This window comes from Caloenas nicobarica, chromosome 14 (assembly GCF_036013445.1).
Source record: "Caloenas nicobarica isolate bCalNic1 chromosome 14, bCalNic1.hap1, whole genome shotgun sequence".
Lineage (NCBI taxonomy): Eukaryota > Metazoa > Chordata > Aves > Columbiformes > Columbidae > Caloenas > Caloenas nicobarica.
In genome coordinates this window covers 1,631,040-1,642,686 of record NC_088258.1, presented here as the reverse complement: position 1 = coordinate 1,642,686, position 11,647 = coordinate 1,631,040, and the positions used below count along the sequence as shown (strand labels likewise).

The window sequence follows — 11,647 nt, the reverse complement described above, 5'->3', positions numbered from 1 at the left end:
GTTGGGGGTCATCGGGTCACCCCCCTCCCAGACCCCAAAACTGCAGGCTGGCCCCACCTTGCCAGAGCAGCAAGTCGCAGCCCGCGGTGCAAAACCAGCCGCTTCTCCCAGCAACAATGAGCTAAAATGAGGGGGACGCGGCTCTCCCATCCCCGGGAGGACTGGGGTGCTGGGGGACGTGGTTCTCCCGTCCCCGGGAGGGTTGGGGGGTGCCGGCCCCCACCCAGCGTCGGGAACACGAGTGACACAAGATGGTACAGATGATGAGCCCAGGACACAGAAGGGTCCCAGGAGGGGCTCGTGCACGACCCAGCCAGAGCTCCAGGGGCAGCTCCGAACCACCCGAGCCCAAAAAGCACGAGGGGCGCGGGGCAGGCGGGGGCAGAGCCCCCGGTGCCTCTCCCGGCCCAGCACGAGTCCCGGCTCAGGGCTGACTGTGGTCCCCAAATGCCACTGGTGAACGAGGGAGCAGCCTGAGCAAAGAGAAGCGATGAACATCCTCTATTCTTCCTCGAAAAGGAAAAATACAAATGAAAGGACCTTGGACAAAGCCTCAGAGGTTCCCAAAATGTCACCTGCTCCCCCCAGGACTAGGTAGGAAGATCCTTCCAGTTGTTTGACCTCACTTGCTAGTACAACAAAATATACAAATGAAAACCATGAGTTAAAGAAACCCCTTTCTCCCAGACTGCCCCACCAACACTCGGTTTACAGCTGTTATTTATTTGCTCATTTGTCAAACAGCCATCTGTACAGTCACGCTCCGTCGTAGCAGCACAGCGTTCAAGTTAAGCAGGCAGTAAAGTTTTAGGTACCACTTTTTTTTTTTTTTCTGAACTACATAAAATTAACTTTTCGAAAGCAAGTAAGGAAATGGTGCCACAGCAAATCCTGCTCAGCGTGTGGGTGAGCGCAGCAGACCAACGTCACGCCGGTGACACCGCGGCGGGGGCGACTCCATCGGGGCATCACTCACCAATAGGCACCAGGGGAGAAACTGCAACCAAAATCCTGCGAATCTTTTGTTCGTTCTGGCTGTGAAACGTTTGTTTCAAAACCTCTCCTATTTGAGCAGATCTGCGGTATGCAGCCCAGACTAAGCAACACGGATGAAAATATAATTAGGAGGAAGATGCATTAAAGACGCAGATGCCAAGCCCACAAGGCTGGTCCTGCCACCCTTCGCTCACATCTCTTGTTCCAAGACACAGAGCTGGAGGATGGGACGTGCAGGAGCGGGGTGATCCACTCATTGCAAACCTGGATTTATTTTCCCCCAAAGTTTATCCCATTCATCCGCTTTGAGACATTATTCCCCCTCAGAGAGACAGCCCGAGGGGAAGGTCCCACCCTGCAGTTTTCAAGCTGGCGGCAGAGCGGGTCGTACAGCACTACCCCAACAACAGAGATGGATTTTAAACCCCATGGACCAACCAAGAAAGACTCTCCCAGGCCCAGCACAGCTGTTCTCTCGCTGGAGAACAGCACCCAGTTAATAAATGCTCGTTTGCCACGTTACTCACAGCGAGGTACAAAGCAGCTGCTCTGGCTACCGGCAGCGTCTGCTGGAGGTGTCATCGCTGCTCAGCTGTTACACGCGCAGTTGGTCACTAGGTAAGTGCCTTTTTCTCAGGATTTTGAAGCAGCAGACAAATCCCTTCTGTGTAACACACAGATCACACTTGGAGCAGTCAGCAGGTACATGCAAACAGGCTTAAGAGTGAAAGGGTATAAGCAACAGTGCAATCTCTGAGCCAGCATCGTGCTGCCTGGAAAAGTTCCTGCGGTCGACAACGGGGAATGTCAGAGAGGAGAAAAGCTGGAGAGTCCCCGTGTGCCACCCCAGAGCCACGTCACCCTGTGCACTGCACAGACTGAGCCCTGAACTGGCAGGAGAGCACGTCTGGCACTGGGAGCTGGGTTTAGTGGAGCCAGATGCAACAGACTCTGAAGCGATAGGCTTGGAAGCATTTAAGTAGCAGCACAGAAGAAAAGTTCAAATCTTCACCCGGCAATATCGTTACTGCATTTTATCTCTGTTTCAAATAAAGACATCTTGGGCCCTGGTCCCACTGTCTACATCAGGCTCCTACAAAACCAACAGGAGCTTTTTCCTTGACCTCAAGGTTTGACCCTTCCCCACCCGACGCTGAGCCACATACCAACACTTGTACAATGATCTGCACGTGACACGTGACAGTTTGAGAGCCAGCAATAGAAGGATAAATATTCTTCATCATAATATAAATATGCCGTAGAACATCTCAACAAGGGCAAGGTGCTTTTTTTTTTCCTTAATTAAACCAAAATAAAAACCTAAATATGACTGTCTCAACCACAACAGAAAGTTCAACTCCTAAAACATGTGAATAGTCTAAATTACACTTAAACTGACATTAAAGTGATCCAGGCAGAGGGCTCAGTCCTTGGGGACTCGGAAGTTGTCCTTCTCTTTCCTGATGGCCCCCATGGTTCGGATGGGGTCGGTCTCCCCGGCGTGCTGCTGAACTGTCTTCTCCCTGCCAGGAGGGAACAGCAGGGACGGCAAATTCAAAGACCGCACGATAAAATCTCATGTATGAGGTCACTACTATCACATTTCGCCTGCATCAAGGGGAAATGCTGCGCTGGAGATCAAAGACTCGGGGCTTTGGCACGGGCTTATCGGCTCTCTTGGTTTAAACGCTCGTTGGCAAGAGGAAATTGCAAACACTCTTATGCCTTGAACAGCATCTTTTGCTGCGCCCATCTGCCAAACTCTGCGCGATGAAGGAACGTAATACACAATGAAGCTTGTTCTGTCTCCTTCATCAGGGACACTCACCACAACCCTTCCCAGTTTCACTGCAGCGAGCTTCTGCCAGCACAGCAACTATATTTTATCATACTTATTCTTAGAAGGCAGATGTTTTAAGGAGGGTCTCGAAGGCATCACAACAGGAATGTGTGAGGCAGGAGAGTAATTCCTGCTTACGGCTCTTATTTTGGAGACCTCTTCCCACATCCCCCTCCAAACACAAGGCACAGAAGGACCATTCCCACACCCGCACCTGCTCCGTACCTCACGCGCATGAAGGGGTTGTACGTAAACTCTTCTGCGATGGTGGAGGGTATGGTTGGCTCACCACTGTCATACTTCGCCTGTAACAATGGAGAGATTTCTGCTTAATGAGGAATGTTTTGGTGAACAAGAAACGTCCCGTGCACTAACCAGCAGGGTTAGTGCTGCACCAAACTGCTCAAGCTGCTCCTCAGGCCAGGCCACGTGCGCAGAGAGACAGACAAGCACCAAGGTGCACGGGGAGAGACTTGGGACAGAGCTGACCCTGCCAGACACAGATACCAGCCTGTAATTATACCAAGGAGTTTCCAGGGCAGGTCACAAACCCTGTTCCCCAACACATTGCTCCCCTGGACACATGACATATTGCGCCTCCGGCCTCTTAACTCCCTTCCCCGCAACGTTGCCCTCTCTCCTCTGCCTCCTCGGAGAGGCTCTGCCTCCGTGAGAGCATCCAGCGAGTCCAGGGGATGGAGGAGCCAGCTTACCTTGGCCCAAGCCAGCTTCTCCTGGATGGAGATGTTATTGGGTTCAACGTGTCGAGCAAACTTGAGATTGTTGATCGTGTATTCGTGACCGCAGTAAACTCTCTAGGAAGAGACAAGAGAGTGATACGGGTAACTCTGAGGGTCCAGAAGTCGAGAACCATCAGCGAATACCAGGTACCATCACCAACGTTACGGCACAGCAAGAACAAGAGTCAGCCGTCCAGGACACACGACACCCCGCACTGCACACATGCCCAGAAGTGCCAGCAGTTACCAGCCCGTGCTATCTGCCATTTTAACGACAAGCCTGACGGAAAAGCCCAGGTGCCCCAGCTCGCTAGCCTCGGTTTTAACAACCAGCCCCATGTCTTTCCCCACAAAACACAAATGTATTTGGGGTGTTGCCTTCCCAGACAACTCCAGCTATTCAGCATGAAAGGCAATTTCTGATGTAAGTATTCATTCCTTCGACACGTGAGAAATTCTCCCTTTGAACAACAGTACTATTAGGAAAACAGTTTCTTTGACGTCTGTAGTAGTTTCTGGCCGGTCAACTTACTAGCACGGAAGGAGAGTTTCATACCGTTTCGGGCTCCAAGCTGCCCAAAATCTCAATCAGCGCTCTGTACATTTCCTCTGGGGTTCCCTCGAAGAATTTCCCACAACCAGCCACAAACAGCGTGTCACCTGCAGGGGAGGGGTGACAGGGCATCAGGACCAGACAAGGCTCCTCGCAGCAAAGCGTCAGCACAGGGTCCCCAAGGGCTCAGTCGTGTCCCTGCTGTCCCCACTGCAGCTCGGCAGGAGGCACAGGGACAGCCAGGCCACGCTGCTGCCCCACGAGCTCAGCGCTACACAAACCCACGGGACAAACCCCACAGCGTCACCAGGCAAACCATGCCAGTGCTGTCCCCTCCTGTCCCTTCTAGAGGGGACAAGGAACACTTGTTCTCATTGCTGTGAAGTTGAACACAGATGAATCACCTCTGCATTTTCTCCCCACTGCTCCCTAAAACCTCGCTTAAGCCATTACTTCTTTGATGCAGCAGGTGGTGCGAGCTCTGGCGAACACCCGTTAGGAGAGGGATGACATGGCAGTCTGGGGACACCGGGCGCAGTCCCGGGGAGCCCTGCTCTTCAAAACAGGATGCAGAACCTGGCTATCGGAGATGGAGCACCAGCCCTCTCTTACTCCCCTATTTTCTCTTCTCTCAGTTTTGTTACAGACATGAGTACAGATATATGGAAAGGCAACAGGTTTTGGAATCGGCCACAGTTTGGCCCGAGGCAATGACCAGCTCTCGTTCCAAGGAAGAAAATGCTGGATGTAGGACTCATCCAGGGCTCGCTCTTGATGTTGCTTCCAGGGTGTCCAGCAATGGTTTACAAACCCAGAGGGGTTCCACCAGTTTCATATGCAACTACCGCTGGGTACGGGGGCGAGATGCGCACGGTACCCAGCTGCACCGGCAGTGAGGGACGAACACACACCCAGAGACGGGAGCACACAGGCAGAGGGACAGCTTATTTCTTTGCAATGCAGGCTGCCGGCAACGTAACCTCCCAACTCCTCACCTGTAAAAACAGCAGGTGGCTCGGAGCTGTTTGGCTTAGTCACATAATAACAGATGTGTCCAGAAGTGTGACACGGCGTACCGAGGCATTTCACGTTAAGAGATCCCACCTGAGAAGAAGGCAGAAGACTAGAGCTTAAGCTACAGTTTGCTACCATTCGTACGGTTAGAAAAGAATTGCAACTATTACAATGTTCTAGTGATCCGACAGGCAAATTCTCACATAGCTGGCCAGTAAACATCAGCTCTTCTCCTGGGAGAGTCCAGCAAGAGAGTTTTACAGCAGGGCCTTGGAAGGGAGCTGTTTCCTCCTAGCAGGTGTTGTGACAAAGAGAACTGCCAGATTCTTTCATTTACATGCAGAGTGACTCAGCGTCTGGTTGGCAGCAAGAGCAACCAGATCCAGAGCAAAACAAAATCCTAACAAAGTTAATCAAGTGTAAAAAACTCCAAACAAAAACGAAGCTGAAGGGAAGAAGTGGATGATACTCGCGAAATGGGAAGGATTAAACACATTCGCGAGGCCAAGGAGATGTTTCTCTCATAGCCCTAATTTGCACACCTTCCCATGTATTCCTGTGCTCCCTTCTTTGCTGCTGCCCACACCAAATCACAAGACTAGCAGTGACACTCATGCCAGCCTGCACATTTCACAGCAGTTTATGTCATCTGCCAGCTCGTGTGTACACAAACTGAGGTTCCAACAAGGTTTGGTGCTTTAGCTCTGCTTTAGCTCTGGAAAAGCAATGCTGGCACCTAGCACTGCTGGCCCACTTTCTCTCCACCCTGTAATCCAGCCTTCATTTAGAGAGAACCATTTGCATTTGTTTGGTGCTAATTAGGCTCTAGGCAAAGCACAAGCCCTGTCCTTTCTCTGCTGTGTTCTGACCACCCCAGTTAAGGTCCCTGCCAGGGAGCACAGGGACACCCAACACACGCCAGGCAACGCAGGTGTGCGAGCCATCAGTGAAGGATCAGCAGCCGAAACAGGACAGAGCCGTTGTGGTTCACAGGGCTGGAGAAGGGGCAAAGCTGGACTTAAACCATCAGCTACATCCAAGAGATGTTGAAAGGTAAAAGAGCTGCGACCACAATATTAACTCAAGCAGCACCACACAGGTCCAGCACTAAAGCTGCGACACAAGCCGGAGATCCCCCAGCCGAGCCCTTTACCTTGAGTGAGGTCAGGTGAGACACTTTCTGTGTCAGGGCTCCGACTCTGCTGTCTCCCCCGTACACATGCAACCCCGTCGCCATCTTTACCAGCTTCTCATTTCCTCCAGCATGGTCCCTGGAAGGTCAGAAAAACGGATTTGGGCAGGGATGAAGACAAATTCCTTCTATCTCACATTGCAATGGTAACCCCCAGATGATCATTTCTGACCAACTGTTCTCCCAGTATGTAACACTGTCCTCATACCAAAGGATACACCACATCAACATGAGTGGAGATAATTTCTCCGGTAATTAGGGCAGTGAGAGGGGGGAACAACCCCCCACAAGTCCATACCTAGTTGAGAAACACCAGCCTTAGGGGCTCCCATTCAGCTCATCAGTAACTAGGGCAGTGACAGACTGGGATAACTGGGATATGTGTAATTCGGTGTTCCATGGACACCATGGAGCAGGCACACAGATGTCGAAACAGCTCGGCATTCATCTCTGGCTCTCCAGCCATAGAGGTGGCTTCGCTGTGACCCACGGGAGAGGTTACTCAGGTTCAGCTCTGCAAAACTGCTAAAGCAAAACATTCATCTCTACATCCCTGCAGAGTTAATCTGCAATCCAGGTAATCCTCCCACAACTGCTGACTGTGAGGAGCACGCCTTACAGACATGTCCTGGCAGCTCTGAGGGAGTCTGCTCCCTCCACACACGTTATTTCACTGGCCACCTGGAAGAAGTCGGTGTTTTAAATGTTAAAGGTACTGACATGCAGAGCTTGCAGTCTAGACAATGCACGCGGTCAGAGGAAGCCTAAGAGAACTTCCTAAGCTCTGATCCTTCTCTTCATGCTTAAGCTCCTGATCAGAGAAGACCAACTTGATCCAGAAAAGCACCAATTCTTGACTGCTTGTGTTCACGCAGAGGGAAGCGGGATCCCGCTGCAGCAGATAGTTACCAGTGATGGTGCGTGGTCAGGACGGTGGTCAGCTTCACGCCGTGCTTTTTGACTGCATCCAAAACCTGCAGGCACAGGGCACAGCAAGAGCGTTACGACTCATGAAATGAGAAGCCCAGTCCGTGCCTCTACATGGCCAGAATCTCCTGCCTTTCCCCCAGGTCTGAGTCACCATGTGACTCATTTTCTCATGGATGTGGCAACCTGGGAGGACCTCCCAGGCCCGCAGTGGTGGGCACAGGACCAGCAGACAGCATTACCTTCTGGGGCTGCACAGGATCGACTATGGCAGCCTCCTTCGTTTCCTCGTCAATGAGAAGGTACATGTAGTTGTCCGTGAGGGCTGGGAGTAATTCCACCTTCATGTCGGCTTGTGTGACCGTCTTCGACTTCCTCTGCTCGTGCTCCGTGTGCAGGAAGACACTTTGCAGCTGCGTTGGACCTGGGGACCCCAAAACAGTCAGACCTCAGGTTAGTGCAGGGAGGGGAACAAGTGGGACAGAGCAGCAGGTCCCCCAGCCCGTGGCCCCAGAGAAGGAAGGGCATGGACAGCCCAACCTGCCTCCTTCAGAGGATGAGGAGACGCCACCATGGGACAAAGCCACAGCGCCCGGCTGTGTCACCTTGTGCCCCACAGCGCGGGAGGCTCTTGGTGCCTGAAGGACGACAGGACACTTTGCTCATGCAGGGAAAGCGCTGTACCTCGATTGGAGAGGTGTCAAGGGGCAGGAAAGTAGAAGGGAGAGGGAACAGCTGGACAAAGGTCAGTCTGCGACAGTGACTTCGCAAAAAAAAAAAAAAAAAGCACGAAAGGCCATGTTATGGCCAAAAGACAAAAAAAAAAGGGGTGAAAGAAAAAAAAACCTGGAGAAATACAGAAATACAGGCATTACTACAACAGAAATACGTGGTGTGTTACTTGTGGAAGTCAAGTCCTGCCCGAGGCACGGAGTGAAGCCGAGCCCTTGGCACCGCGGGCAGGGCTCCCGCGCTCGGGCCGCCGTGACGCAACAGCAGCGCCACCCTGTTTGCTTTGGGTTAAATGTTTAATCAGATCCAAGAAGCAAACCTAATTCCAGCTGCAAATAGCCTGGGCTCCACTGTTCAACCCACAGATACACAATTCTTAAAGAAACAACCAAGCCCTAAGAGGCTCTACCATAAACAAAGGAAAAAAAAGAAGGGAAACAGAGAGGACAAGGTCCTCCATTGCTGGGACCCTGCAATTCAGGCCTGGGTCCACACACGTGCAGGGAAAAACTGTCAGTCTCTACAAAAATCAGTTGTCCTGATGCCCGAGGTCCTCGCACACCACTGAAGGTGACTGTGTTGGTCTGAACCGCGCTGGCTCGGCCGCTGGCTCATTTTGCACCGCTGACTTTCACTCGCGCGCTTGGTCACTCCATCAGTGCCAAAGGGAGGGGTCACCATGAGCCTAATCAACCTGCCCCACTCTCCCAAAACAAGCCAGTCCTGCCTGCCCCTGATAAGACCCGGCTTTAGGGAGAAGAGGCCCCACAGGCTGGGCTGCAGCCAACGCGGACGGATCCCTGCAGCTCCAGAGCCCAACACAGCTGTAAAACCGAGATCCAGGTTCTGATGGGGCTGCAAACCCAGCCCCGGGGCAGCTGGAAGGCCCCTCTGGCACAACTGTCCTTACCAGAACTTACTTTCCTTCTAACTCAATCATCTCACTCGCTTGTGAGAGAAGGGAGGTAAAGAGAGGAGATGGCAGTAACATTAAACGCAGCGCTGCAAGGAAAACCCCAAGGCACGCACTGGGTATTTGATGGTGAAGGCACATAGTACTGAGAAAAGCGTCCGTACCTGCTTAGTGTTGCTCTGGAACAAAAGAGTCCTTTCAAAAACAAAACAAAACAAAAAAACCCTTACTATTCCTTGATAGGAACGAAAAAAAGAAAAAAAAAATCAATTGCTCTTTAACCATTCCCTAACAGAAAGCACTTTTGGATGTGATCAGTCACAAGAGCTTTATATACTGCATGCTTGTTTGCATGGCAGACACTAACTGGAAACAAAACAAAACAAAAAACACAAAGAAAAGAAAATACAACCTTAACTTCAAGGCAAAGGCATTATTCACATACTTAAAAAGCTTTCTTCCTATGAACCTCATCGAACCTTGGCCATGATCCCCAAGTCTCTTTTCAGGTTTAATTCACAATTCTTGCAAAACAAACAAGCAAGATACGCCACATAAGGAAATGTTTTCTAAAATGTAATTTAAATGAAGGAATGAGAAAACATCCACGAAGTATGAAACTCATTCTGAATTCCCATCTGCAGCTACACTGCACCTTCCCAGCCTGCTGGGTGAGCAGACCAGAAGTGCTCTCATAAGAAGGGTGTTCTTGGCCCCGTTCTGCTCAAGAAAACTCCCCAAGCGACACGGAACCCCTGCCCTGGCCCAGCACTGACACAGCTCAGCTCAGCATCGCTGTAACGCACACAGGTCTGCTCCAAAATTAATGCCCAATGACTTCACTTTCGCTCAGTTTTGTACCGCGTCCCTCCTGACTTCATGACTGAAGCAGAGAGGACTGGGGAGAGCAGAACAGCAGCCGCCTTTGAATCACACACCTTGCATTTCTGGAACGGTTCGTTAGTGCAGCTCAGGTTGCCAAGAGGAAAGGGGTTGCAGATGGGAAGTGTTAATGTTATCACATAAACGTACACAGGCTGGAGACCAAAGGCGAGCAGGCAGTTTAACAGAGGTTCCCTCGGAAAAGGGGTGCTTCATTCATTTGCTTCATAGCGTTTTGTTTCACTTTTTTATTATAGAAAAGAGTAGAAAATTTCTATGTCAAACATGGCTGTCACTCAAAAATGACTGCACATAAATACTCAGATGAACGTCCCTGCTTTGCCTCCTAAGAAGAAACACTACATTCACTTTGTACACACTCTGCACACAGATCATTTCTGGATACTCAGCAAGTTTGTGGCTGCGCACGATACCAAATGAGTTGGTTCCACAAACCTCGGGCAACTCCAGCTCCGGCTTGACTTGCCCACCTGGCTCAGGCTGCCGGCGGCAAAGCCGGGTCCAGCCGGACAGCAAAGCCGGGTCCAGCCAGGGCGGGCAGGGCAGCAAAGCCGGGTCCAGCCAGACAGCAAAGCCGGGTCCAGCCAGGGCGGGCAGGGCAGCAAAGCCAGGTCCAGCGGGGCGGGCAGGGCAGCAAAGCCGGGTCCAGCCAGGACAGGCAGGGCAGCAAAGCCAGGTCCAGCGGGGCAGGCAGGGCAGCAAAGCCGGGTCCAGCGGGGCGGGCAGGGCACCCGGGGTGCAGCAGAGCCTGCGTGGAAGGCGCAGCGCCCACCCTGCAACCCGGGGAGCTCGGGAGCAGCTGGTTACTCAGTTTGACACACTTGTTCCCAAGATAGCATCAGGGCTTCCAAGTCTGGCAGTTAACTCCAGTGGATTCTTGCTCGTTAAGGCCAGGTCTTAAAATCAAAGTGATGCAAAAGGCCTCTGGCAAGACTTCCCAGAGACACCTGTGAGGCTAAAGCCCAAGTTCTAGTTCAAGGAGATGCTTTCAGAATTTAGGCCCTAAATCTAAACACAGAGATTCGACAGTTTTGGTTGGTTTGGGGTTTTTTATGTTGCCGCTCCAGTCTGCCATCCATCAAATCCAGTCTAAATGCCAGTTCCCGTCCCCCAAGCCCTCTTCCCAGAGCAACAACCAGCACTTTGGCAGCCCAAAAACTGCACGGGAGCTTCCCAGATGGGTTATCGATCCAAAAAGCCACCGACAGAGCCAGGAACCAGCCCAGCAGTCACTGACCTACTTGGGGCTGTGAGTCAGCTCAAAAAGCTCGGCGCACCCCTGAGCCGGGAAACGAGAAGCGAAAAAACCGCCATCGAACTCCCGAGCTGGCCGGGGCAGGACCGGCCGCCAGCCCCCCCGGCAGCCCCGGGCCCGCTGCCCGCAGCCGCCCGGCTCCCTGTGCGGGGACACGGCTCGTCCCCTCCCCGGGCCCAGCTGCACGGGGGACACCGCACGTCCCCCCGCCCCGGTACTGGCTACAGGGAGGTCCCTGCACAGCCCCCAGCCCCGCTGCCCGGGAAACGGCCCAGCCCGGCCCGGCGGCTCCTCCCGGCTGCATCCCCGGCGCCGGGCGAGCCGCGCCGCCCGCCCCACGTACCGGCTCGGAGCAGGGCCCCAGCTCCCAGCGCCGCCAGGGCGGTGCCGAGGCCCCGCCAGCCCCCGCCGAGCATAGTGCGCCGCACCCCGCCCGCTGCCCAGGCCCGGCCCGGTTACCTTGGCTCCCCGCCCTGCGGCCGGCCCCGGGGAGGCGGCGGCCGCCACGGCCCGGCCCCGGCCCCGGCCCGGCGTGCGGCGGGGGCGGCGCTGCGCCCGGCCGGCCCCTTCCTTCGCTCCGCG

The 11,647-nt window shown here is 53.2% G+C and overlaps 1 protein-coding gene across 2 annotated transcripts; it reads right to left on the bottom strand.

Annotated features, from left to right (window-relative positions):
- Positions 1 to 703: 703 nt before the first annotated feature.
- On the bottom strand, positions 704 to 11,620 carry HAGH (hydroxyacylglutathione hydrolase). Of its 2 annotated transcripts, none has more exons than XM_065644640.1 (9): positions 11,525 to 11,620; positions 7,505 to 7,686; positions 7,245 to 7,309; positions 6,297 to 6,414; positions 5,125 to 5,233; positions 4,133 to 4,236; positions 3,550 to 3,651; positions 3,062 to 3,141; positions 704 to 2,519 (listed from the first exon to the last, which is right to left on the bottom strand). In XM_065644640.1, exons 2-9 carry the CDS (start codon positions 7,607 to 7,609, stop codon positions 2,420 to 2,422), a joined length of 783 nt encoding a protein of 260 aa, XP_065500712.1. In that variant the 5' UTR covers positions 7,610 to 7,686; positions 11,525 to 11,620; the 3' UTR covers positions 704 to 2,419. The 2 variants fall into 2 exon arrangements, with proteins under 2 accessions (XP_065500712.1, XP_065500711.1); XM_065644639.1 differs by lacking the exon at positions 11,525 to 11,620 and adding an exon at positions 11,409 to 11,516.
- Positions 11,621 to 11,647: the final 27 nt, after the last annotated feature.